General features: G+C 40.5%; 1 protein-coding gene across 9 annotated transcripts in view; it reads left to right on the forward strand.

Annotated features, from left to right (window-relative positions):
- Positions 1–27,563, forward strand: part of LOC117429513 (neogenin-like) — a 160,238-nt gene that overhangs the window by 126,958 nt on the left and 5,717 nt on the right. For 3 of the 9 annotated variants that reach the window (XM_058998532.1, XM_058998535.1, XM_058998536.1), the window contains exons 9-26: positions 558–712; positions 3,349–3,497; positions 5,446–5,584; positions 7,162–7,211; positions 9,663–9,807; positions 11,999–12,109; positions 13,853–14,047; positions 14,963–15,058; positions 18,266–18,498; positions 19,378–19,516; positions 19,978–20,085; positions 20,596–20,790; positions 21,935–21,967; positions 22,542–22,604; positions 23,678–23,825; positions 24,098–24,336; positions 25,053–25,145; positions 26,364–26,522. In XM_058998532.1, the coding sequence (XP_058854515.1) occupies positions 558–712; positions 3,349–3,497; positions 5,446–5,584; positions 7,162–7,211; positions 9,663–9,807; positions 11,999–12,109; positions 13,853–14,047; positions 14,963–15,058; positions 18,266–18,498; positions 19,378–19,516; positions 19,978–20,085; positions 20,596–20,790; positions 21,935–21,967; positions 22,542–22,604; positions 23,678–23,825; positions 24,098–24,336; positions 25,053–25,145; positions 26,364–26,522 (2,450 nt within the window). The remainder of the gene's footprint in view (positions 1–557; positions 713–3,348; positions 3,498–5,445; positions 5,585–7,161; positions 7,212–9,662; positions 9,808–11,998; positions 12,110–13,852; positions 14,048–14,962; positions 15,059–18,265; positions 18,499–19,377; positions 19,517–19,977; positions 20,086–20,595; positions 20,791–21,934; positions 21,968–22,541; positions 22,605–23,677; positions 23,826–24,097; positions 24,337–25,052; positions 25,146–26,363; positions 26,523–27,563) is intronic. The other 6 variants (XM_058998534.1, XM_058998538.1, XM_058998539.1 and 3 more) reach the window with 4 other exon arrangements.

Below are 27,563 nucleotides of genomic sequence, written 5' to 3' on the forward strand. Positions count from 1 at the left end.
ATGCACACATTGTTAAATGTATTTGATTTTGAATGGTACTTTTCTTTTGGCTATTGGTGAACCAAACAATTGCAGAAAGCAGTCTTTCTCAGCTAGAGTTCCCATCTTAAAGGAACGCAGCCGACACTAGTTCTAGGAGTACATTCCTGTAGGAAAAACAAATCGGAATGTTTTTTTTTTTTTTTTTAGATTGACTCCTTCCTGTGCTTTATTTTTCTTTTGCCTTTTATTTCCTGTAAAATAACTCAAACTTCCAGAAGCTTCATGCATTGACACGCTCTAGCACTGCCACAAGGTATTTTCCTATGACTGCTGTAATCACAATATCGACTGCATTCCTTCACGCGACAGCTCACAGTTGACCGGAAGTTGTAACATTGAAGAATCTGCAAGGAGTGATCAATTTTATGTTTTCTTCAGCTTCAAATAAATGACCATTAATAAATCTAATTCACTTTTACCACAATGTGTGCCTTTCATATAGGAAATCGTGAGACCTACAAAATAATGACAGAACGTATTGGGTTCTTATTGACTCTTGTCTTCCATGCTGCTAGGGAGCGGATTGAGAACACCAGCCGGCCAGGAGAGCTGCAGGTGACCATCCAGAACCTCATGCCTGAAACCAAGTACGTGTTCCGAGTGGTGGCACACAACAGGAACGGGCCAGGAGAGAGCTCCACCCCTCTCAAGGTGGCCACGCAACTTGAAGGTAAGGTCTTGGACATGTATCATGTGTATGTACAGGTGGTGGCACTCATACAAATGTTGCATATTTTTATGTAGGATCTAATTATGATAAAACGATATTCTTGAGACCTGCTTATTTATGAGTTAATCTAGAAAGCTATATTTTTGGAACCAGTCATGTTAAATAAAGGAAACTGCATGGACTTTGCAATTAAACTATTGGGTATTGGTATGCAAAGCATCGCTAGGTGTTGGAATGTGGATGGGTGTGCATGGAAGACAATTACAGCTGGACGTGGGGCCCTTACATACAGGCGTAAAAAATAACAATGAATGTCGTATAGAGAAAACAACTCAATGCTGGAGTAACGGAGTCCAGGACCACTCGCAATGATTACAAATATCATAAAAAGGCGAGGGGAAGATCCATAATCCATTGTGGAATGTCTCAAACTGCAGTGCAATCCAAGTCGTATTTCCTTCGCTGCATGTAAAACCATTCAGCGGCATTCTTCGATTTGTTTGATACATGATTAGGTCTTCCTGCATCATCTTGCTTGTGAAGACTGGTTTCTCCCCTCGGTAAGCCTGTGTTTCTGAGGGCTCTGTGATTCCTCTGTTCTTGGCAATGGCTCCACGCGCTGGTTAGTAGTTTCTGCCAGCAGGTGTCTCTGTCCCACAGGAAATGTCACAACACCAGCGCTCCTGCCTGGCTCCATATTGCAGCTCTCCAGGATTATGGATGAGGGCTAAATAGCTGACCTGGTTCCTCGGCCACCTGCTGCTGCGGAGAGACGCAGGACCCAGACTGTCAACAGCAGCCCTTTCCAAATAGCTCTGCAGAGGACTTGGCAGACTTGAAATATAACTTACATTGCAGTTTGAGCCATTCCATCGTTTATTATATGCTTCGTTAGATTAAGCTAAATCATATATAGTGGAATATATACGGAAATATTAAATAATAATGATTTAATAGCAATACTGATGCAATTCTAAAGAAATTATAATAAACAAATACAAAATGCAAATGCTACATTTAGAAATGCTGCAGAAAACTTCATACATTCAGTGTCGAAACAATTGCCATTTTACACTTCATCCATTGATTATTATTTATTTATTTAACAGATGCCTTTATCCAAGGCAACTTACAGAGACTAGGGTGTGTGAACTATGCATCAGCTGCAGAGTCACTTACAACTATGTCTCACCCGAAAGACAGAGCACAAGGAGGTTAAGTGACTTGCTCAGGGTCACACAATGAGTCAGTGGCGGAGGTGGGATTTGAACCGGGGACCTCCTGGTTACAAGCCCTTTTCTTTAACCACTGGACCGCACAGCCTCCCATTGCATTTATTACATTTCTTTTAGCATTTCTAAATTGAGCACAATCAACTGTTTAATAGTTATGGATTATACAATGCAAATACTCAAACAAAATAATACTTTAAAAATAAATAAAATGGTAATAACAACAATGAATGGGCAATCAACCAATACATGTACACCACTTGAAACTGGAAACAGTTTGTTAGATGATATTATTATTATTATTATTATTATTATTATTATTATTATTATTATTATTATTATTATTATTATTATTATACATAATGGTACTAATCAGGTCCCACCTCTCCCCTCAATCTCTATCCTTTTGTTTCCAAAATGTAAAGGTACAAAACCACCTTGTCATAAAAAGAAAGTCAGTTAAAGTTTGCTTGCATACAGTTTTTATTTGACCCGGGCCCTGGTGCAGTGTGAGTCTGTTAGCACACTGCAGGGCTGCTAATTATTATTATTTATTTCTTAGCAGACGCTCTTATCCAGGGCGACTTACAATTGTTACAAGATATCACATTATTTTTACATACAATTACCCACTTATACAGTTGGGTTTTTACTGAAGCAATCTAGGTAAAGTACCTTGCTCAAGGGTACAGCAGCAGTGTCCCCTACCAGGGATTGAACCCACGACCCTCCGGTCAAGAGTCCAGAGCCCTAACCACTACTCCACAGTGCTGCCCGAATTGAAACTAATGATTGAAATTGAAACTGATGAAACTAATGATTCAGATTTAAATAAAGGAAACAACTGTTAGGCACCATAAACCTGTTTTTCAATTCTCTCTGTTCTGCTAACCAGATCTAATTAAAAAATACTTGAATTAAATTCTTCTTTAACCCAAGCACAATCATGCAGATTGCAGCTGTTTGTGGCGGACGTGCGGACGTGCGGGCGGTTGGGGGGTTGGGGTACCACTGCTTTGTATTAAAGGGATTCTGTGTCGAGCTGTATTCAGCACAGATACAGCTCTAATATTGTGGATGCTCTCCATCAGTCATCGTCCGCAAGCATACTGCAGTTGATTATATCATGCCTTCAGCATACTAAAATCCAGAGAGAACATGTGTCTGAATAGAGTGTCCTGTAGTTTAGCCCTCTGTGTGTGCTACTTTTGGAGACGTTTTCCCCAACTGTAATATTTAAATACTGGCGGTATTTAAGAGGCCACCTTGTATTTGCTTACATTCTTAAAACGTTAAGAGACAGCCCTTTAACTCATTTAAAGGTATACAAGAGAAAGCAATGGGGGTATAGTAAGTGATTGTTGTATGCTTGTTTAACCCTTTTTGTTTTTCCACCCCTTCCAGTCCAGGTCCCTGGTCCTGCCCCCAATCTGCAAGCGCTCGCCACGTCTCCAACCTCCATCACTGTGAGCTGGGAGATGCCCCTGTTGGGCAAGGGAGAGATCCAGAACTACAAGCTGTACTACATGGAGAAGGGACTGGGGAATGAGCAGGTAACAGACAGCTTTTGAGCAGGAGGGGAGCTGCACAAACTGGATTCACATGTTACATTTTAACAACATTGTCACCAACAAAAGTGTAGTCTGGGCAGAGAATGATGCTCGCCGGATGATGCTGTGCTGTATTTGGTTGAGGTGGGGTTTGAAAACTGCTACCCTGGGTCCTCAAAGCTGAGCCCTAGTACAGGTTTCTCCCCGTGAGTCTGTAAGTTGTTGGGCTGGACTGTAGTTAAGATAATTTGGAATAGTGCAGTGTTGATGTGCAGTAGTAGTAAAGCTAAAGCATTACGATCTAGTGCTCTGTTATCTAAATATCTGTATTTTAATGTCATTTTATTTTACATTTTTGAATACTGTAGAATTGATGGAAAATACACAAGTGTGCTAGTAGCCGAAAAAGTGCTGTTTTAGTGTTACTATATATACTTCAGTTGAATTATGGATGTATATCTCTGAATATGTGAATATATGGAGCTGTGTAGGTTGGTTTATTTAAAGTCTAAATGTGTCTGCATTTGAACCAGAGACCCCACGGCATGCATCAGTTAACTGCGTCCCACCTCTCTTCCCTCCTATGTTAATGTGCGTCGAGTGTGTATCTCAGAGAGACAAGCAGCTTCGTAGCTTTAAAGAGCTTTTAATATGATAGTAGATAAAATGTCAGGGAAAATTTAGAACAAATGATGCTGCGTGTCCCTAGAGAAAAAAGACATACCTCTAATACAGTGAGTAATTGACTGCATGAGAGCTTAGCAAGGTGTGGTATTCACTGTGCAGAACCATTCAGTGGTGAGTTTATTTATTATTTAAAGATATTTCTTGACAGTGGGTCCACAGAGGAAGTATTCCTAGAATGACTCCTTATTTAGGATTGTCCTGAACCATGGGAGGTGGGGACACTGAAGATTCACTCTGTAATGCAGGTCACTGGCAGGTTACCATTCCAGCTTTGTGACTTGGGTTGTTATTTGACTAGGGCTTCATTGTCAGTTAACACTCGTTGTGGTGAACCTGCAGGTACATGCATGTGTTCTCATTTAAAAGTACCGTATTCCTTCGAATTTAAGACGCCCTCAAATTTAAGACGCAGTCCAAATTAACCACCTTCGTTTTGAGGAAAAAATAAAACATCAAGTAAATATGCATTTACAAAGACACAACCTCAATTATGCTGTTGTATCGTACAAAACTGACACGAAACAGTGTTGTTGTAGATTAACCACAGAGCTTGTTTATTGTGCTGCGCACTGTATAATACTTCAGATGGCGTCTCTGTCGTACACACACCACCACTCACTCACAGCATCACACATCCTGGCAACAGCAAGCACGACGCAACACTCCACAGCATCAGGCAACATGTAACCCAGCAACCACAACAGCACTGCACTGTTGCTTGGCATGTTGAAAAATACGGGGGTCTGATCAGCATTTCAATCTGTCCAAGGTGGTACTGTGTGTTAGAAATGCTGAAATTGTAAACGTTTCTCTTGGAATTCCTCAGGAAGCTTGGTTTGATTTTTCTCAGTAGTGTCACGTTTGTGCTGCTTGTATTCTGGCAGACACAACTTTGTTGTCTTTTTCTCGGCAGTCAGCCATGTTGCTGTTTGTGTACTCGGGTAGTCACGTCTTTTGTTGGCGATTTTAATGCACACATCATTACACTGTACTCAAATTTAAGACGCAGGCTCTTTTTGAGAAGCAAAAAATGGTTAAAGAGCATCTTGAATTAAAAGGAATTCAAGGAATACGGTATTTTGAAAATGTGCACTTTGAGGAGCTCTGGCATGAATTGTGCTATTTACAGCATTTCCATTTCGGCCCATTCACACCTTTCCAAGCTCTCACTGCTGCCTTGTGTGGATTTAAGTGATTTCATTGTATGTACCAAAAGTACTTCTCTGTTCTTTTTGGTAACCAGTGTGTGTCTCGTTTTTTTCAGGATGTAGATGTAGGAGGACTTTCCTATACCATCAACGGGCTGAAGAAATACACAGACTACAGCTTCCGAGTGGTGGCATATAACAAACATGGACTGGGTGTGTCCACAGAAGACGTAGTGGCCAGGACTTTTTCGGATGGTGAGTGTATTGAATTCCGTGTGTTAATCACAGGGCTCGCGACTCGTAGGAGGTGCATATACTGAAAATAGTTCTCGCTTATTTGTATTCATTTTTTCAATTTTCTCCCAATCTGGAATTATTATTCAACCCGGCTCACCGCTGCAACCCCTGAACTAACTCTGGAGAGACGTTGACGAGCACTCACAACAAGTGCTGTCAGCCGTCTGCTTTTTTCCATCCTGCAAGCCTGCCATGCAGCCATATCCAGAACCTACAGCGTCGGAGGACCACGCAGTTCTGAAGGCCTGCAGGCGTCCGGCCAGCCACAGGGGTCGCTGGTGTGCAGTGAGCCAAGGACTCCCCAGCCGACCTAACCCCTACCCCGCCCGGGCAGCACTTGGCCAATTGTGCGCCGCCCTCTGGGAACTCCCGTCCACGGTCGGCAGTGGCATAGCTTGGATTCGAACCGGCGATCTCCAAGCTATAGGGCGCATCCAGCACTCTGGGCGGAGTGCCTTTACCGGATGCGCCACTCGGGTGCCCCCAATTACATATTTTTGAATAAAATAAAAAAAAAACATTCCCTTTTGGTCCCTGAGTGGCTCGCCTGGTAAAAGCTGCATGGTGTGTTGGGTACAGTCCGGGGAGTGCAGGTTCATGTCCTGGCTGTGTGAAGTCACTGGTCTTCACTGGGCATTCCAGAGGGAGCATTGGAATGGCTCTGGAACTTCTGCATATTAGGAAGGCAACACTGGTATGGGCTGTTTCTCCCCCATATTGGCTAGGCCCCTGGACTGTGGGGCTGACCTTTGTCCTTTATGGGTGTAAAGAGGTGATTGGCTTGGTCGTGGGATCGGAGGAGGCCCACTGACCTTCAGTTCCTCCGAGCTGTTGTGGGGGATTGCTGCAGTGAGTGACCATGACTACGCTCTAAATCATGGAGTTAAATAATTGGGTACTCTAAATGTGCTATCCCTCAAAGAAGCTTTATTAAGTATAGAAATTGCAGAAGGGCAATGAAAGGGAAAACTGTGGCTCTCTTCCACCACTTGGTTTTTTGCTCATTTAAAACAGATTAAAAAGAATCGATTGCTTATCTGGAAAGCTTCAGAGAAAGGGTTCTATAAATCATTATTGATTTCAATTACGGTATTTATAATGTATATAAAACTGTCAATGATATTGCCAATCAGGAACCATTTGCTGTAATTCAAAAACAATTATTGGTCTAAGTGCAAACTTGAGATCATATTGATGAGCCCTCATTAAAAAGAAAAAAAAAAGGCAAATGAAATGAAAATGAGATACCCAAGTGGCACAGGCAGTGCTTTCAGCTCAACTTCTTACTGAATGCTTACAAGACACTTTGATACAAAGCTTTTTAACTTGAGTAGCCAGGGGCAATCCAGAACACTTGCTGAGGTAATGTATCTAAGACAGTGTATCTTAAAGTAGTAAACTAAACAAACAGCTTGCTGCTTTTGGATGATTCAATCTAAAATATAGTAGCTTTGCTATGAATGTGACAGTTATGAGAATGAAAGCTCTTTCTTTCCGGCACTAAAACAGCTTTTTTCTTTTTCTTTTTTTCTCAGTTCCCAGTGCTCCTCCTCAAAACTTAACACTGGAAGTGCGCAATTCTAAGGTAAGCACTAGTCCTGCCCTTGTGTTCGCTAATCTAGGCTATGCAGACTTCAGAAATTCATGAAAATGTGCAAAGCTGTTTTATTTGACCAGGGCATTTGTGATGAGATGCTATTCTGCCCTGTTGTCCTAGAAAATGTGCTAACCAGCCCGCTATTCCTGCTATTTACTGTCCAATACTTTATCTGTTTAAAGGTAAAGGGGCTTTTTGTCTTATTAACAGTTTTACAGTCTAATTCAAATCCAAACAATTCGATAATACAAACATACATAACTTTAAAACACTCGATCAGATTTCTAAGGTAAAAGTATAAGAATCTAAGTCAAGTAGACCAACGTTTTGTGCTGATAATAGAAACATCTCCTGGTTCCATGGTTTGGATAATAGAGTTTGAATGTTGAATGTGTTTCTTCTATCCTTGGAGAGGGGGTGGATATGGACAAGAACGTTGGACTCAGTGACTTTCTGTGCAGTGCGTCTGGAAATCAGATGGATGTTCTTTTCATTAGCACAACCGTTGAGTTCTGCTTCCCTTGTGTTTAGAAAAAAAATCAATGAAATGCATATTTTAAAGTGGAGAACCTATAAGGAGTTAAGCAACAATTTGAAAAAAAGAGTAATGAAAATCAACGAATTGATCACTGTAAATGAAGATTTCATTTTTCAAGGCTCCCCTGGCTCAGACAGTGAAACCGCTGCTATGTTAATTACCCTCTCTGCTGCTCTAGGATTACTGTGTTAGTCTGCCTGCAGGACTGGAATGACCTCCATTTCTCTTATTGCCCTGCAGCGTGTGCTTGTTTGAGACACAGCAATACCGGCAATGTTATTTATTATTAATGGATTTAGTCCTGCACCACTTTATGGGTCTCTCAATGCTCCTCAATATCACACACACACACACACACACACACATCTAATATTAGAGCAATATGTTACTGTCGTGTTTTATTGCATTGATTATCAAATGTTCATGGAAACAATCAGTTACAGATGTGTGTAACAATCTCTTTTTACAGATGCCATCCCATGCATAGAACGTGTGGCACAATTCTGAGGTTTAAAAGAACACACTTTTGATGTTTAATTTCTGACTGTTTCTCACCCAAACTGCACGAGATGAAAACTCTTCTAATGAGAGAGAGAGAGAAAGAGAGAGAGAGAGAGAGAGATGTACAGATAGGTCAGGAGCTTATGTTTTTGAACGCATTAAAGATATTTTGCTACATGGTCCCTAAGTGACTCTCCTTGTAAAGGCACTACCGCGTGGTGTGCAGAACGAGTCATGCAGCCAAGGGAGGTTCCTGGCTTTGCCAAGCTGTCGATCTTGGCTGGGGATCCGATAGGCAGGAGTCGCATTGGCCCTGCCAACCCCAGAATGAAACACACATAGGAATATACATACTGTATCCATTGTTAAATTCGTTCCATCCCAGTCTAGCCTTCCTCAGACCTGTTTTTCAGTTTTACATTCTCTAAAGGTAGTGTTGGCAGCAGGGATATAGTTAAAGTCCTGCTTCCACTACAGCAGTCAGTGGTTATAAATGTCACCTGTAACATCTGCTTTTAGCACAGGGAGCCAGACATTAATGGAAAAAGGGGATTGCATTTTCACCAGATGAGGATCTTTGTTTTGCTGATTATATTATAGGAATAAAGATCAATGTCTGAAGCTGGAATTATGAGATAAATGACCAGCGCAATAAAGAAACAAGCAGTGGGGAGGTACTTTAGGTCAATTATGTCATAGATGCACAGCGGGAGGAGAGATTTATTATATAATTATACATCCATATGTGTTAAGAAAATCTAAAGTGGCTGTTGGTAAACATTTTATTCAAGGTTAAATATTCAGTGTAATTCTTAACATTTGGCAGGACGTTGAGCCAGTCAGTGATAATGAACTTTGAATTAAACACAAGGCAGCTGCTCTGTTACTGTGTGATTTCAGGTTCATTTGGCAGAATCGGTAGATGGTTATTTGATCAATGTAGTATAATTAACCAGGAAAAAGCAGATTGAGAATAATCCTATAGTTTTCCTGAATATATCGCAAGGGGAAATAAATGATTCATTCCTTTTAAAGAACACACAGACTTACAAAATAACAATGCCAGCACAAATGCAGTCTACAGTTACGTACAGGGCTCAAATTTAAGATCATTAACACAGGTGCCTCACTTATGGAATAAGGCAAATCATTTGTGGCAGCTCTTGAAGCAAAGGTCCTTTTTGGGGAAAAAAATACTGTTGCAGTTCTTAAATAATATTATTTACAGGACTTATCTGTAGGTCTCATATATCTTCTTGTATTGATGAAAACCTTCAGAAATGCTCTTTTTAAACCACACCAGTGATATTGTCATGATATTCAGGCACCGCTGCTTTTAGCATTATGTATAGAATCATGGCTGACATGGTGCCAATGCATCTGTCTGTTTCTTCCTCCAGAGCATCATGGTCCAGTGGCAGCCCCCACCACCTGGCACCCACAATGGGCAGATCACAGGCTACAAGATCCGCTATCGGAAAGGGCTGCGGAAGAGCGAGGCAGCGGAGAGCACGGGCGGCACGCAGCTCTTTCAGCTTATAGACGGTGGGTTCTTGGCTGTGCAGTGTGCTGTTTCTACTGATGCCTGACAAGCAGCTAGCATTACTTCTGGTGCAGCACAGGCCTATTTCTCAAGTGTGTTCAGCATCTCATTCGTCTTCGCGGGTGCTGCCGATATGCCCTGGTTAGTCCTTGAAGTGTTGATGGGTTGTAATCTTTTCAGTAGGCACTCATTCATTCTTGCCAACCCGTTACACAGATTATTGCTGAAAAACGTTCTCCTGAAGTGATGAACACCATTTAACTTTTGGTGTGCAGACAATGTGGGCAGTGTGCAACAGCCGAAGTCATCATTTGAAGGAGCCAAGGGCCTATTGCTTTACTATTTGCGCATGTCATGTTAAATTTCGTTTTGTGAAATGTATTTCAGGTAAGGTACTGTATCTGCCAGTGTGAGTGTTATAGGGAAAATGACTACGCTGTGGAAGAGAGTGGCACTTCAATATCAAAGCAGTGCTGAGTGTTTTGTGAAGACTCTTGAAGATTGTGAGATAATTGGTCCTGAATGCAGTTCAGCACAAAGTCACAGAAAAGCTTTTAACTGTGTTACATTTTATAGGAAGAACCGTTTTAAAACAGTGCGACAGCCAATTCATGACCCCCATTAAACAGTATGTTTTCCATTAAAGGTGACAAAGTACAGGGCTTAGGATTTGTATTTCCATTTAGCATTTATACCTAATGTTGAGGAACACTGGCCTAAAATACAATGCCGCATGAGCGTCTGTGGCAATTTCAGCAAGGTGAATTTGCTGCGGTTGGAATTATGCTATTTAATTGATTGTCCTGTCAAAGTTGTTTTCAATTAGTGTTGAGAGGGAGTTGAAGAGGGATCCTCTTGACAGCCGGTGACAGGCTCAGCTGTGTTGTATCAAAGCATTTGAAATATACAGCTAATCTACTTAATTCAGATTCTTTTATTATTCTGTTTTCTTACAGGGTCATTTTTATAAACAAGATTACATTATAAATGTGATTTACATAAGCGCTTCAGATGAAATGTCTAGTTGGTGAGAGAACGCTTTGAAGCAGGCAATATGGATAGTTGCAAACAACAGCCGACCAGCTTCTTGTTAATAATTCAATATCATCACAACCAGCTTCTTGTTAATAATGCAAAACAATCACTGCATGTGAAACTATAGACTTTACTGGACCTTTGAACATAACCTTTACTCTATTGACTTAGTAATATGAGCAAATATGAAAGCGGACTAAAGCACAATGACTTGAGCCTCTCCATCACCATTGCATTCCATACACAGTATTTGAGCTTGTGGTAAATCTTCAGCTGAACGTCACTTGACTGGTGTCGTAACCAAGAAAGAGCCTCGCCCCCTCCTTCAGATTTTCTGTTTACTGTTAAGACCCCATGGTAAGAGAGTGGAGTTTTTTCTTGGATACAATGCTAGGAGAGGAGGAAGTTCAGCTCTGTTCAGCTGTGGAGAAGCCTGCCGCTGCTGCTTCCACTTCCCAGCAGGGGCTTCTACATGGAAATGTGCATAATACTCTACTGTCACCAGAACAAAAGGCTGACTTCTGTTGTTGGTGCCCGGAGGATGAAAGCCTGGGGTCGTTTTTGTGTTCCCAGCGGGAGGCTGACACTTGGGTGGTTAAACCTGTGTGGAATACGCTCTGTGAAAGACCCCGCACAATTAGCTTCTGCCAGCTTTCTTAAAGCAGTAATAACCAAGGCTTATCCGACCTCTCAAAACAACTTCCCCTTGTCATTCTTCTGTAGTTTTCCAGACTTCCTTTACACTTTCTTTCCACCTATCTGGTGAAGTCCATTTAACAAGCCGCCACACTGTAGTTTCACTTCCTGTGCAACAGCTATCAGAGCCCCCTTAGAAACATGGAATGCCTTTGCTGACTGTAGATAGTAAGACCTGCTGCAGGGAGTTAATGGTGTGGTGGGAAAATAAACAAGGGACTTGCAAGAACGTTTCTGTGCAACTGAGAGAAAAGAACATGGCTTGGTTTTTAAAGCTTTTAACCCTGTGTCTTTTTTCAGTGTCAGTTGCTTTTGTGGAATTTGAGCCCCAAGATTCGGCCTCTTCAGCTAAAATAATTTGGAAAACATTTTATAAAAATGGTGAATACGTGGAATAAAATGTTGTATTTAGGTTCAAATGAATTCCTTGAGGTATTAATGTTTGCTCACCTCTATTCCCAGGTCTGGAGCGTGGCACAGAGTATACCTTTCGCGTGGCTGCCATTACTGCAAATGGAACTGGCCCAGCCACGGACTGGCTTACTGCAGAGACATTTGAGAGCGACCTGGATGGTATGTATGCTTTATATATATATATATATATAATATAATGTACAAACTTTGATAATTTTGAAACTTAACAATATTTTGATTTGGTGTCTAAAGTGAAGAAAATAAAATTAGCTACCCAACCTAACTAGGTAGTCTCAGATTGGTAAACGAATGTGATACAAATGATTTGGAACTGTACAACATAGCATGACTAAAATAAGGACAGCTTTTACATTAGTTTTAATTAGAGGGGTTGGACAAAAAAAAGACACCCCTGTCCGTAATATCAATAGGGTGTTGGGCCACCAAGGGCCTCTAGGACTGTACTCATTTAAGTGGTGGTAGCGACCAAAATTATTCCAGAAGTCATTTATTTCATGCACCTCCATTTGCAACATTGGTTGAAAAGTGCAGTTTTCAAAGAAGCACATGTTGCAATGATGGATTTAAATTGTACATGGATGATATGTTGTACACATGTGCTACCTTGCCCGTCATGACAAACAGTCCTGCAACAGAGAGATGCGTATTTTATATATTCCAGTATGTCAGGGATTCCACTATTCAGTCATATGAGTGTTGGACCATGTACAGTGGCCAGCCTCAGTTGTTTTAATTAATGTTGGAGTTCTTTCAAATCCTCCATCATTCTTGCAAGAGGCAGCACAATTACTGATGTAGTTTGTCATATTTTTTTGTTGTTGTTCCTGCTTTTCTTCTTATTGTCAGCGGTGTAACATGCCTTAAGGTTTGGGGACGGAGAGATTGCATACAATTTCTTTGGGATTTTAATTAGACTTGTGAAATGAAGCGAGCAATCTGGAAGACATCTGCCTTTGTTTGGGAATTGCCAATAAAGAAAAGAAAATCTCTGTCATGTTAAAAGCTTTTAAAGATCTTTTTTTTTTGTCTTTTTGTTCTTGAAAGTGGCACACGTATTTATCTCCTGATGAACCACTGTGGTTTCAGATTTTTGTTTTAATTACATTTTTCACAGTAGCCTTTTGCTTCAGCTTTGTTATAAGTAACATTAATGTAATGCAATTACTGGTACACAGAGACTAATTAGGAATTCTCTGTTTGGCTAATAATACTACGTCAGTGTATCTGTAATGGAACTGCAGCGTCAAACGAAGCAGTACCAAGTGCTTTAATGCTTAATTCTGATGTCTGAAAGCCATTTAATGCTCTTAGGCAGCAGTTGTTAGAAATGGCTTGCTCTGGCTTTAAAATTACTCTCAATTTGTAATGTACCAATACATCTTGTTATGTTTGCAGTACCACTAATGCTAAAAGCATATAACAAACCATAATGAAGGCCTGTGGATTTTGTAAGCGTTTTCCAGGACTAGTTTATGATATCTGCTGTTTATGTTCCAGTAGGGGGTTTATTTAAATATTTATTTAAAAAAAAAAAAAAAAGACGGGTGGTGTTTATAGAGGTATAAGGATACATATGAGTAAATGGGCATTATTGTAAACCCATAAGACAGGAGATAGGGAGAGTGAAAAAAGGTGTCAGATGAGAAATGAGCAACAGACTCGATTCACTTGTGCTTGTTAAGTGTGTTATATTGTAACTTTGAGAAGATGCTGTAATAGTGACTTCTTATTTATTTATTTATTTTTTTCAAAATGTATTTTACTTGAAAAACCAGGGTGTGAGTTATGGTTTTAGTCACGTGATAAATGAATTGGTTCAAAGGGGTATTTGGTAAGACCCATCTGCTGTTTTTTAAACTGACCCCCATCTCTCTCCTTCAGAGAGCCGAGTGCCGGACATCCCCAGCTCTCTGCACGTGCGGCCGCTGGTCACCAGCATTGTGGTCAGCTGGACACCACCGGAGAACCAGAACATCGTGGTCAGGGGCTACGCCATCGGCTACGGCATCGGCAGCCCCCACGCTCAGACCATCAAGGTGGACTACAAGCAGCGCTACTACACCATAGAGAACCTGGGTAAGAACAGGGCTGTTCTTTGGGGTGTGAGGGCGGTCGTTTTGATACTGGTTTATAATAAACACCAATGTTCCAGTCAACTTGCATTGAGATCAATCTGAATTTGTATGTACTTTTTTTTTTAATTTCTAAAAAATAAAAAGTGAGATACTTTGAACCAGGTAGCAACAATCGCTAAGTTAATGGGTGGCTTTGACATCACGACTCTGGAACACCATGAAAAGGGGTTCTGGGGCTGTAGGTTCTAGTCTCTGCCTTTTACCTCAAGGCTGCACTGTTGTTGAAAATGAGCCTGGAACTCAAGCCACACACTCAGGCTTTTGACACATCAAAACAGTGTTTTCTGTGTCAGGCAACCTTGATGACTAAGTTGAGCCCATTATAGCGAGTTAGGCCCTCCACATAAACTGAGCTGTCATCTGCTGTAATCTATCTTGGATGTTTGTGTACACTGACATATCGTAGACATAACCATTTGTTTTGCTTTGCTTTCAACACTGGTTTTTATTGCTTGTTATTTAAAGTATTTTATAGCTGCATTGTTCCAGGCCGTTTTAGACAGTAAGGTGTGTATTGTAGACAAGTAACTTTATTGAACTTGTATGTTATCATATTTAACAGTTTTACGTGGCATTAATAACAGAAAAACTTTTTAATATGATTTGTGCTCCCACAGGAAATAATGCATTTGTAAAAAAAAAAGAAAAAAAAATACTAAAACTGTAATTAAAATGAAAAAATAAATTAAAAATGTAATTGAAGTTCTTCATAATTTGTTATGCACTGGAATTCAATGGGTAATGTTTAAATATGCAGTTTGTAGAAATGATGAATTCTGGAATGCGTCTCGGTGGAACTGTCCGACTAGAGGAAAAGATTACATTTGAAATTGTGTTTGTGTTTTTCTTGTTGCAGACCCAAGTTCCCACTATGTTCTGACGCTCAAAGCCTTCAACAATGTTGGAGAGGGGATCCCGGTGTACGAGAGTGCGGCTACCAGGCCATTGTCAGGTAAGGCTGTAGTCAACACGATAGGCCCGTTGTCAGGTAAGACTGTAGCACAGGCTAGAAGCAACAGGATAGGCCCGTTGTCAGGTAAGACTGTAGAGCAGGCTAGAGTCAACAGCATAGGCCCGGTTCCATTTTGAAAGTTGTGGTGCGTTTGAGGGGGAGGGACTGTCATGCCTCAATGCATTGAATCTTTGGCACTTCTCAAGCAGAGACTGTGACAAATTGTGGTCATTATTCTCTACCTGGCACTACCAGGAGGTTTAACTTTGGTTCAGTTCACAACACAACCGTCTGTGGACAAACAACAAACTAACTGGCCGTGTTTGCTTGAGGACCTGAACTGAATGATGAGGTCTATATTCCTCACAGTGCATGAGAGTGTAAAGGGTTTGTAGCTAACGTTTTACCATTTTTCTATGGGTCTCTCGCTATATCGTGGCCCTCGATATATATATAGTGGATTTATATTGGACCCCGACACCTGCGATATATCGAGTGGGTGCTGTATCTGGCACTACACCTAAAGTAAAGAAATATCTGTTTGCAAGCCATGCTTTCAGGTAATGTTGCACTTCCTTGGTCATTTCAATTGGTGAGTGAAATGGTCCCCGCCCCTTCAACTGCTTTATTCCTGTTAATAACCAACCAGCAGCTTTTCCTATTGACTGGCAAGCTTTCAGCCAGTAACATGCTTTGAAAACACTGAGGTGCCCTCGTAAGGGCAAGTGTAACAGATTTCCTCTGAATAAGGCATGGAAGCTGATCACTTTATTAAATGTAGTGCCAGATACCGTGTTTTACAATTAAAATACATGTTTGCTAATAAGATGCGTGTCTTTCTAAGCTGCATATTTTAGACCTCTGTAGCTAATGGAAGTACAAATTTTTTTTAATAGCTACAATCACCATAATTTTAAAAGCAACACCACTGTGTGCAAAGTGTCATACTGTAGAAGCCCACTTATTGTGGGGAGTGTTGACTTTGTGGGTACAAACACACAATCTGTCAGACTCGTGCATTTGAATTTGTCAAGGTGCTAATCTTGTGAACATGCTGCCCGTGTTGTAGCATTAGCACAGCATTCCTGGCTTATTGTTCAGAATACGTAACAAAATACTAAAAGGAGTGATTCACGCTCTAGCAGTTACAAGGGCTAACCAGAGAAACGTAAGCCGGGAAGATGACTGGCCTGCTGATGAACATGCATGTTCCTTTTCTAAACGGTTGCCGTCATGTCAGTTATGAATTGCATTTTAATTGCAAAGTTGATCCAGTGTTAATTGCAGCAGGGCTAAGTCATTTTGTACAATGTGAAGAATTGAATTAAACAGCCTATATTTTAAATCTCTTATCTAAAGGCTGGATCTTAGCAGACTCGGAGACACACAGCTTGTGCTCACAAGCTAGATTTTTTTTTTTCTTCTTAAATTTCTTCAGCAAGTTTAAACCACTCTTGGAATATTAAACAGCAAGCGGTCTTTGGAATTGCATGCATAATGTGACAGATAATACCAACACAAAGATCCAAGCAACTGTATGGGCAAGTCAAACTGTTAGCGGATGCCCTGAATACATTTCTACAGAAATCCCAAATCTATACTCTAGTGTCTTCAGTTATTTTAACCCTTCCATTGTTAAACACACATACAGAAACACTTGCTCTGTAAAAGTGTGAAGTATGGGTTCATAACTGTTGTTTTCAGATATCTTGAACACATTTCTGTGCAGTCAACAGTAGTCATGTCTGAGTGTTCTTTTCTTGGTCCCAGTATGCAGTGTTTCGGACCATTACTCACCTATTGTTGTTGACAAGCCATAGAAAAATGCCCAAGAGGGTACGTGGAACTCTTAAACCATGTTATAACTTGCTGAAGCACTGTCAAACTTACATGTGATGTGATACAAGGATTCTCATTTAGAGAGTTTCAATTACCAGAGGGCTCTGTTTGTAAAGCAGTGGAAATAGTTAGACTATTAGTCTGCTGCTAAAGGTAACAGAAATGACCAAAAACATGTGTGTTCACAAACCAGGGCTGAGAGTTAACTGCTACTCATTAAAAAAGGGTTTTAATACAATGTGGTGTTTAAGAAAGACACACTGGTCACATAAAAGCCCCCATGTGTACAAGCTTGAACCACACACAACAACCCTTCTGAGTAGGTTGGCCTGCATCATCTCAAAACCTTGGATTTGATTTGCACTCTAGCCCAAAGTGTCAGTGAAGGCCTCCTTGCATTCTCACTGGAAACCCATGACAGACCCTGAAATATGAATGGGGCCTTTTATAGCAGATCTGGGGAATTCTTTATGAAGGCATAGAATGTCTGTGCAGAAAAGGGAACATTTATTGGGGTAGTCTGTTTCTGTGGGGAACTCCTTTTTATCCAGAATTGTCAAACACTCATAAATCATAAATTCTGAGGTAAAACTTATAAGAAGTGAAGTAGACAAACCTCCGTGTACATTAGTTTTCTAGTTTCTCCTATAGTTTTACCTCAGTTTTATAAATCAAAATACAATCTCGGGGCTTGTGTTTATTTTTATTATATATTTTAATGGACCAACTTTTTAGCGAATTGTATGCCAGCTTTCGGGCAAACATTGGGGGGAAAAATGGAGAAGAAACAGAATTGTTCACAATAAAACAAAAAGAAAACAAACAAAATGCTAAGTGCAGAGACCCTTGTCTTTTTGTTTTGTAAGTGTTACAAGCAGGTAAAAATGAGCCCCCCTTTGTCAGTAAATGAAGGGTTTGTAACCAGGTACTCTACACCACAGTATTTCAATAAGAGTTTCAAAGACTAATTTTTTGTAGACAGAAGCTTTGCAAAACATGATGGGTGTAAAATATCTGGTGTCTAACAGATACCCATTTCTCCCTCTGAAAACCCTTGACAATCAATTGAAACAATGAGAGTACAGTCTCTCTCTTCTTATCTCTTATCTTCACAGAGAAACCTCTTTAGAAAGCTGTAGTCCTAATAATCCTGTAGTGTTATCTTGGTATTCTGTACTAATATTATATTCTCTCTCTCTTTCTTCACTCCCTCCCCCCCCTCCCCCCCATATCCTCCCACCCTCCCCTTCATTTTTAACTCATTAACTCCTTTACCCTCCCTCCCGTTTTTGTTTGATTGCGCTTATTATTTTTCCCTGGCTTCTTTTTTTTAATTATTATTTTCTGACATTTTTTAACTGCTCTCAGACCCATTAGACCCTGAGGTTGTTTTATATGAACTTTTCAATGCTCCATACACTCCAGTACCAGACCCTTCCCCCATGCTGCCACCCGTGGGAGTGCAGGCATCAGTCCTGAGCCACGACACCATCAAGGTCACCTGGGCCGACAACTCCCTGCCCAAGAACCAGAAGATAACCGACGCTCGCTACTACACGGTGCGCTGGAAGACCAACATCCCTGCCAACACCAAGTACAAGGTATTGCCTCAATGTTTTCCCCAAAGTGTTCTTACCATGACTTCTTAATCGAACCAGCTCTGCTCAAAGCTGCAAGCACACAAATACATTATACACAGGTTATATAAGAAGATGGTCTTTGCTTCATGCATCTAATAAGACGTTTTTTTCTTGAGTTTTAGAATATAGATATAGAATACGTGCTTGAGTAATACGATATACTGGTGTGACGTTATGGGTGGAATGTAGTTGTATGTATCTGAATTACAGCATTGTCGCAAATATAAGCTCTTATGTGCTGGTGAGTTGAAGACGTGTGTATAAACTTAGTTTACCGTGCACTTATGCATGAATATAAACGTATCTTTTGGGGGGAAAAAAAAGCAGAAAAAATAATCTTGGTAAAATGTGCTAAGAAAGCAATAACACGTGACAGGGTAATTAAAGGGCTGCGTGCCCTTTATAACCTTGTACTGCTGCAAGTAGTAGCAGGACTTGTTGACCTCATGTCAAGTTAGATCCAAGGGTTTAGAGAGCTCTTCTATTAGAGATAGAGAGGTATGTCACGTCTAGTGTTACATCTTTCAGTGCATGTATAATTTAGTATAGACACGGTTATGCATGCAAGTACTCCATGTTTGTAATTTGCACTTGTAGAAGGCGCCACTCAGTGGTAGCAGTATGGTACTACACCTAAAAAAAACAATCTTCCCCCCCCCCCCAAAGTTTGCCATTATGCTGTTTTTGAATTAGTTATATGTGTCTTATGTTATCGATTTTCTCACCATTTAATAAAGGAGATTCCCTTCTATAAATTCCCTGTGATCATTTGATCTTAAACATGTGGTTGTGGTTTGAAATTGAACTGTATTTTTGTTCTGCTTTTTTTCTCCCTCTCAGACTGCAAACACAACAAACCTTTACTACATGGTGACGGGGCTGAAGCCCAATACCCTGTATGAGTTTTCAGTTATGGTCACTAAAGGACGTCGATCCAGCACTTGGAGCATGACGGCGCATGGGACCACCCTTGAGACAGGTAAGGAAAGAGTCTTTACAGCAGCTGTGGGCTTTGTACTGTTGCCAGGCAACGGGATGTACGGTGGCTCAGTGGGGATATAATAATAATAATAATAATAATAACAATTTGTATGGTCTAGATCCTGAGATTGTCTATCCTGTGATCTCAAAAATAACGATTTGAAATGTCGAGTGACTGAATTTTTTTTCTGCTCACGACAATCTCTGGAGTGGACCATAGGTCTTGTCATCCCAACTGAGACTGGCATGACTGCACTGCATGTCTGCAAAATAGCTTTTTTACATTTCTTCGACCTAGTGAAAATGAGTCCACACCTAACTTCAATAAGTTCCGAATGTTAGTCCATATCAGAAATCTGAACCACTGCCAGTCTGTGCTGTTCATCCCTCTGCTGCTTTTCCCTTAGAAACAGAGTCCTCTTTCACCGTCTGGACTGTAACGCTTTGTGTCTCCTGTAGTTCCGAACTCTCCCCCAAAAGACGTGACTGTGGTGAGCAAGGAAGGGAGACCTCGAACCATCATCATCAACTGGCAGCCTCCGTCCGAAGCCAACGGCAAGATCACAGGTAACTGAGCTTTTTATCCTCGTTTCAGACATGAAGAACTGCAACATACAATGATCGATTCAGCTAAAACAAACAGTGACGGATTAAGCTGGTTTAAAAAAATGATCCTTGCAGTTGTCTGTTTTCAGTATAGCAAAGTCAGCTTTGGCTACAGATGAGTCCCCCTTTTTTTTTAAACTTTCAAAAGTATCACCTGCAGCTGCTAGCAGTACTAGGAGATTGCTGATTGAATCCCGTTCTGTAGTTGTAAACAGGGTTCAAGACTGGATTAAGCTTGTGTCCAAACTGCTACAACCACTTTTGGGGAATGGAAACATACAGGACTGTCAATAAGTGCACAGAAGGCTAAACCATGGAAAAAAAAACCCTAGGAATTCTACATTAGTGTAAAGATGATTTGGGGGCATGCAGCAGACATAAGAACTAGTGCAACTGGAATTAAGATTAAGCATACATTCATGAAATCAGCCCTTAAACACGGTTCAAATTCACTCTTTTACTCTGGTTTAGGCTACATCATCTATTACAGCACGGATGTGAACGCTGAAGTTCATGACTGGGTCATTGAGCCAGTGGTGGGGAACAGACTCACTCACCAGATTCAGGATTTAACCCTTGATACATCGTATTACTTCAAAATCCAGGCACGGAATTCTAAAGGAATGGGACCCATGTCAGAGGCGGTGCAGTTCAGGACTCCCAAAGGTAGGTGGCGATGTCGAGGTAATTGTCATGTAAAATATGGTGGTGTGAGTTGAAGTAATGTTTTTTGGTTTTTAAGGAGGGGAGTGGTCCGGAAGAAATACACCCAAGCTAGTAGAAGTTCTAACCCTCCTGAGGATGTGGTGTTCTATACCAAGAATGCCATTTACATTAATCTTCCAGTTTGAAAATAGTTTCCCAGTCACGGTTCATTTTCTCCTGTGTTATTAGCTTTCTTAATTCCCCTCTAGGTAGTGACAGCTTCGTGTTTAAAATGCTGTTTTAACAAGCTGTCAGTATTCATTCAGAGGGTGCTTCACAAGTTCACAATGGAATCGAATGGTTATGGAAAATCCAGCTTGTTTCAAAGTGAACCAAGTTTAAATGCTGAGTGTCTTAAGAAACAGTACAGAACAGAATAAACACAAGAAATGTTTAGAGACTTTGATATCCCAAAAAAACAGCGATTCTATTGATGTTTTCTAAATAATGGTTTGGTAATCAGCAATTGTTTAAACAGATGTATAAACTGAATATAAGGACCATGGCATTCATATAAGTCAGTCGGACTATCATAGCACAAACTAGGTTTGTTTAATGTTTATCAAAAAGACTAATATCCATTGGAAGATGGTTCTCTTATCTTTTGCGTGGTTTTTCATGTTTAGCTATAGAAGTCAAAACCAGGTGGCTTGGTTTTAATGGTACTGTTCTTGACGTAGGTGAGTTAATAGTAAGCAAAGTGTTAAGCATTTACAGTTTTGCCTAAAAGTTTAGCCATTGTCCAAAGTAACACCTTAGTGTTACATAGTAGTAAGTGTAGAGTGCAGGCCAATATGTTCAATATTTCTCCAATGTCTTTATACAGTTAAATGCTGTACACATACTGTCTTATACACAAATACATGCTGCAGCCATTTATAGACAGTGATGGATGGCTTTTTATGATGACTTTTCTGATTTGATTAAAAAACATGCTCAATAGGTCAAAGTTTAAACCTGTTTAATCCTAAAGTGTATTTAGGAAATTAAACAGCAACTGCCGCCCCTACTGTAGTTCACCGTGCTGAAAACCTGCCTGCCTGCACCTCTCCTCTGTCTAAACTGCTCTGTTTTCTCTCCCTCCACCTTACGCTTGACCTGTTAGCTGAATCTTCTGACAAAATGGCTAATGACCAAGGTAATGGAGCCAAGCTGCTACTTGTCCTTCATCTTCATTCTGCATCCCTCTCGTATTCATTTATCTGCTTTCCAAGAACCCACAGCCCCCCGATTCCAAAGCCTTGCTTATTGCCAAAAAGCCTCTCTCACAAAACACACATTTAGAATTGCTAATGTTCATACGGGGGCCAGTTTTCAAATACAAAAACGTATCCAACCTAATTGATAGAAATACATAAAAAGAAATGCAAGTACAAGTGGCCTCCACCAGCTTATTTTTTTATGTTCACAAAACGCCGAGGAATGTGTTTTTAAGGACACAGTACTTTGAAAAATGAGAATAAACCCTCTCTACAGTGGTCTCCTGAACTGCAAACTCAATTAATCAAAACTGGCTTTAAAAATAGTCCTTAACAAAACATTCCTTAACGTTTTGTGAATAGGACCCTATATTACCTTATTAACTACTTACTATGTTGTTCGGTTGAGATTTCTCAAATGTAATTCAGTGCTAGATTTGAATACATGCATATTAGCACAGTATGACTATGGTAGCCTTTAGCTATGATTTATTCTCCTCTTCTCTTGATCAGCTTCTGGACCAGTTAAACCAGGCGGTCGCAACACAATACCACACAGGGAGTTCGGCTCAGTTGGTAATGTAGCTGTTTATTTAGTTTTTATTTAAATTATTTTCTGAATTGAGGGGTTGGTTATCAACTTTTATCTCTCGTGGATAAGTCATGGCTCTTTTTTTTTTCATTTGACACCCTACTTGCATCAACCATCTACCTGGATTATCACAGGACTACCACTAAAAAAAGTAGTTGTAATTCAGGTACATTACCTGGTACTGTAAAAATACAGCTGTGGCTTATCCCCACAGGGGTATCTCTTAGTAAGGATAACTAATTAAATAGATTCATGTTTTTTAGACTGAAAAATAAATCGTTCTATATATTCAGTCCATTAGTTTTCTAGACCTCAGTACAGGTCTGCAGTGTTGAAAGATTACCAGTTTTTATGTGTGTGTGTGTGTGTGTGTATATATATATATATAATTTATGTTTTGAAATTAATTTATAATCATACATATTTAGTTTTTATGCAAGTATATTTGTTAGGTATACCCCAAGCCAAGACTTATACTGTATACTGTGAACCTACTACTATTTTAAAGTTAACAGCCTCACAGAATTCTTGAAACGTAAAAGAACTTCTGAATGTGTCAGACTAGTGGAGCCCATTCTTAGGTACTCAGCTATCAATTTAGAATTATAATTTGAATGGTGCACAAACAGTGGAAAGGTCATTCATTGTTACACATAGAAAATACACACTGGTATGTTATGGTTTTGTCATTTCAAAAACTAATATGGTGATCCTCATTTTGTTTTTAATTATAAAAAATAAGTAAAATTACAAAACAGCCAGGTCAGGACACATCTCAAATGATGTGCTTATCGATACAATTGTGGCCAGTAAGTCTTCAGTACAGTGCTGTAGCAACATTGCAAATATGGGCAGTTACCCTGAATGCATTCAGCTATGTATTAAATGCAGTAGAATGCATTAGTTGCATATTCCTTTTGCCTAACAGGTTTTTTATTTTATTTTTTATAGTAAACTGGAATATGCAGTTATCAAGTAGGCAGTTTAGTGGAGTACTCTTTATAAAGGACCCCTGGTATGAGCGTCACTGACTCTGGTGTTGATTGGTCTGTTCCAGGGAGACCCAGCCACTCGGGGAGCCCGACCCCCACTCTGGATAACAACATGCTGCTGATTATAATCGTGTCTGTGGGCGCCTTCACCATCATCGTCGTGGTGATCGTGGCTGCCCTCTGTACCTGGCGCACCAACTCCCAGCAAAAGAAGTATGTGCACACAACAAAAAAATGTTTAGCATTTACACTTGTTACACAAATGTGTGCCATGTACCCACATCTTCAGAACAGCTAATGGTTGTATAGTGAAGCTTGGTATACACGTTGTTTCTTACGTGTGAAACGCCAGTGAAAGCTGTTGTGCAGATGATAAAAATACAACAGCTGTTACAAAAATCAAATGCCTAACAGTGCTTGGTAGTCTTTGCTGTTGAATTCAAAGCCCCCTTGTTGACTCCGGTGTGATTCACTCTGCTCTGCAGGAAGAGGGCAGCCTGTAAATCAGTGAACGGCTCTCACAAGTACAAGGTCAACTCGAAGGACCTGAAGCCACCAGACCTGTGGATCCACCACGAGAGGCTGGAGCTGAAACCCATCGACAAGTCTCCAGAGCCCAACCCTGTCATGACGGAGACACCCATCCCCCACACCTCTCAGGACATCCCGCCAGTGGACACCGCCATGGACAGCAGCATCCTCCAGCGACGCAACTCCTACCGCGGTGAGCCACCAGCAGGGGGCACTGCAGGGGGAAGGTCACACAGCCACCGATAAGGCATTTCAATGTTAGGAAAGTTTTGAGTGGAAAATGACTGGCCTTACACACAGGCAGGTCCTGAGGGGCTACTGTATAATGCATAATACAATGGGCCATTTTGTTAAGAGTTTACCAAAATTCGGTAGTCTTTGGCTAGATACAGCTTAAGCAACTGTCAGTACTGTATATTTAGGACTGTGTTTTAACTGTTACAACTCGCCCTGTCGTTTTAAGTGTTACAAAAGCATGACAGTATTGGTTTATGCTGTTTGGGTGATTTTTTTAAATTATTATTTTATTTTTCCATACAGTTGAGTGGGCTGAACTAATCAGCATACATTATTTAAACTGTTGACAGAATGCTTTCAGAACTCTGAAGCCGGGAAGCATTTTAAATTCTGAACAGCCAGACAGCATTCAACAGAATTGCCACCCATAGGTTCTAAAAGAATTTACTACAAAAGTGCATCTCCAGTAGTACTGAACTTGAGAACCCGGTGGAAGATGTGTGTTGCAGCAGTGTTCAGTATGAATGAAAAGCCATTGAACAGTGCAGTTGTGCCCGGAGGTCTGTTTAGCAGGTGCACTGATAGTTGAGTAGGTGAATGGAGTGGCACTCCCTGCCATTGAGAGGCCAGTCCTTGCTTGTTCTGAAGGCCGGGTCGATGTTTGATTTGCAGGGCATGAATCAGAGGACAGCATGTCCACACTAGCAGGGCGGCGGGGGATGAGACCCAGAATGATGATGCCTTTCGACACCCAGCCCCCACAACGTAAGTCTGCTCCCCAGATCAGCCTTCTCTTCCTGCGCAAGGATGCTCTGCAGTCACACGCTATTCAAGGGACACTATACAAGTTATAGCAACCATTATGAGTTTATATTTTTAAAAAAAATGGTTACAATATATAAACTATTTATTATTTCAGTTTTGCAGTCAGCTGGGTTCATTTCACCTGGCTGTGCTTCGTTTTAAATATAGTACTTCACTTTTTCTTTCTTTGTAGGTTACTAGTACAGCTTGGTAACGCTTTTTTTTTTTTTTTTTAATGGTATGACCTTCAGGGTAAGTGCTCAAGTGAATAGGATACTATTTTCACAGAAGGGATACTTGCTTTAGGCAGTCATGCTGCATTTGGATTTCTCCCTCGTAGCTTGTATTCCCCAAATTCATCCATATATAATGTATCTTTTGAAATTGGCGATGTTTTCAGCGGGCTGCACCTTGCGCACGCTGCATCTGTCTTGTGTGCAGCTGTCAGGTTACTGTAATGTGTTTAAGGGAGGCTTGCCTGTGGTCTTAATGCTTTCTGAATGAAAACGAGCTTGCTAAATTAGTTTTGCCTGTAACTTGCCAAGAAATTTCTTTCACTTACATCAATACACTTACAGCAAGGCAATTTGACAGTGTTGGTATACAGTAAAAGTTTTATACAAGGTGGTCTTTTGATAAAGACTGTAGCCTATTGAAGGGGTTCTAGCTAATAATAGAATTCCAGAAATCTTACCTGTTGTATACTTCTGTTCACTATGCAGGCCTTGCATGTGTTTTCATTTTAAAAAAAACAATATCGTCTACCTTGCTTGCCTGGTTTCTAGTTACACTGTGAAATGACCTGGTAAGACTACGTAGAAGTAGGGTAGAGAGCTTTCTTCAGACTAGATCTCACTTTCTAAATATATTTTTTAACTGACTTGCAAGATGAACTTTCTTTAACTCAGTTTCCACTTGTCACCTGAAGAGTCTCTTTTTAAAGCTAGTGTTTTATATACATATTCAGCTGATCCTATTGCACGTTATCACAGAAAATTACATGTTTGCAATAAATATGCTGGTTCCTAAACTACATAGTCGACTGAAGTGAATCGCTGGTATGATTTCTGAAATTCTTTGATATGAATGTACAGTGTTTCTGTCTTTATCCTGTCTTGCCTCCCCCCTGTGTCTGTTCTGGGTGTAAACGCGTTCTCTCTGTATTGTGTTCATTCACAGCTGTGATTAGTGCTCATCCCATCCATTCCCTCGATAACCCTCACCACCATTATCACTGCGGCAGCCTGGCCTCCCCGGCACACAGCTATCTCCACCATCAGCTCAACCCACGGCCGCTCGCCAATTCCATCTCCCACATAGACAGGGCCAACTCCTCAGGTGAGACGGGGGACTGACCCACTGCTACAGCTGCAGCTTCAGGAACTTGAGCAGCAGTGTGAGCTCGTGCAATGAGAGGTTACACATCCATTTGGACAGGTTTTTGTTTTAATGGTTCACTGTTGTAGACTTACAGATACCAGGGATGGATCTTGGGATAAGTTCTTGTAACATTGTTAACCTAACAAAGCCTTTATTGTGGTTGCTGCAGACTGATCTATAGAAAATTGTGACCTCTTGTATTTCTACAAACTCTGGTGATTAAATAATACTGCGACCAATTTCCTTTATCAACGTGGAACACAGACTGTCTTTAGCATGTCGGAAACATCAGGTCTGCTTGCTCTGGTGGTCTTTGAACGAAGCTCTGTCCTCCTGAAGAGTAGCAGTCCTACATGCTGTGTTTTGTCATCTTCTATTGTGCTTGAAGTCTTCAGTTATAAAACTATAGGAATCTTAAAAGACTATTTGAGGAACAGTTTTACCTTGAATATATTCCACTTTGGTGATGGTTGGAGGCAAAACTTTAGAACCTTTAATGGCAGATCACCAATATCCCAGAAGTATAGATACGGTTTGATAGAAGTGACGCTGTATTCAGGTGACTGCTTATCACACTTGACAGAGACTCATGCATCTTCTAAAATACATTTGAAAGGACAGACTTTTTTTTTTAAATTTCCCCTGCAAACAATAACTAAAGCTGTTAACCTTCTCACAAGCTTTGCACAACTCATTTGTTATATAAATGGGGCTAGGTTTTTTTTTTTTTTTTTTTAAATGAAAGAATGTTTTTTATAGAATGATGCCTGTAATATAATAGGATGTTTTTTGATGTATTAAACAGTAATCCATCACAGGCTGAGATTTAAATGGTTGAATGTTTGGCACACCAAAAGAAAAATAGGTTTGGGGTTTATTCAAGAAAGGTGGGACAGATTGGTGTCTACACACGGATATTGAATTTGATTCCTCCAGGCAAAAACATTATGAATAACATTGAGTTGTACTTGCCATAAGTCCTGAATTATAATTAAATGC

Source organism: Acipenser ruthenus, chromosome 24, assembly GCF_902713425.1.
Source record: "Acipenser ruthenus chromosome 24, fAciRut3.2 maternal haplotype, whole genome shotgun sequence".
NCBI lineage: Eukaryota > Metazoa > Chordata > Actinopteri > Acipenseriformes > Acipenseridae > Acipenser > Acipenser ruthenus.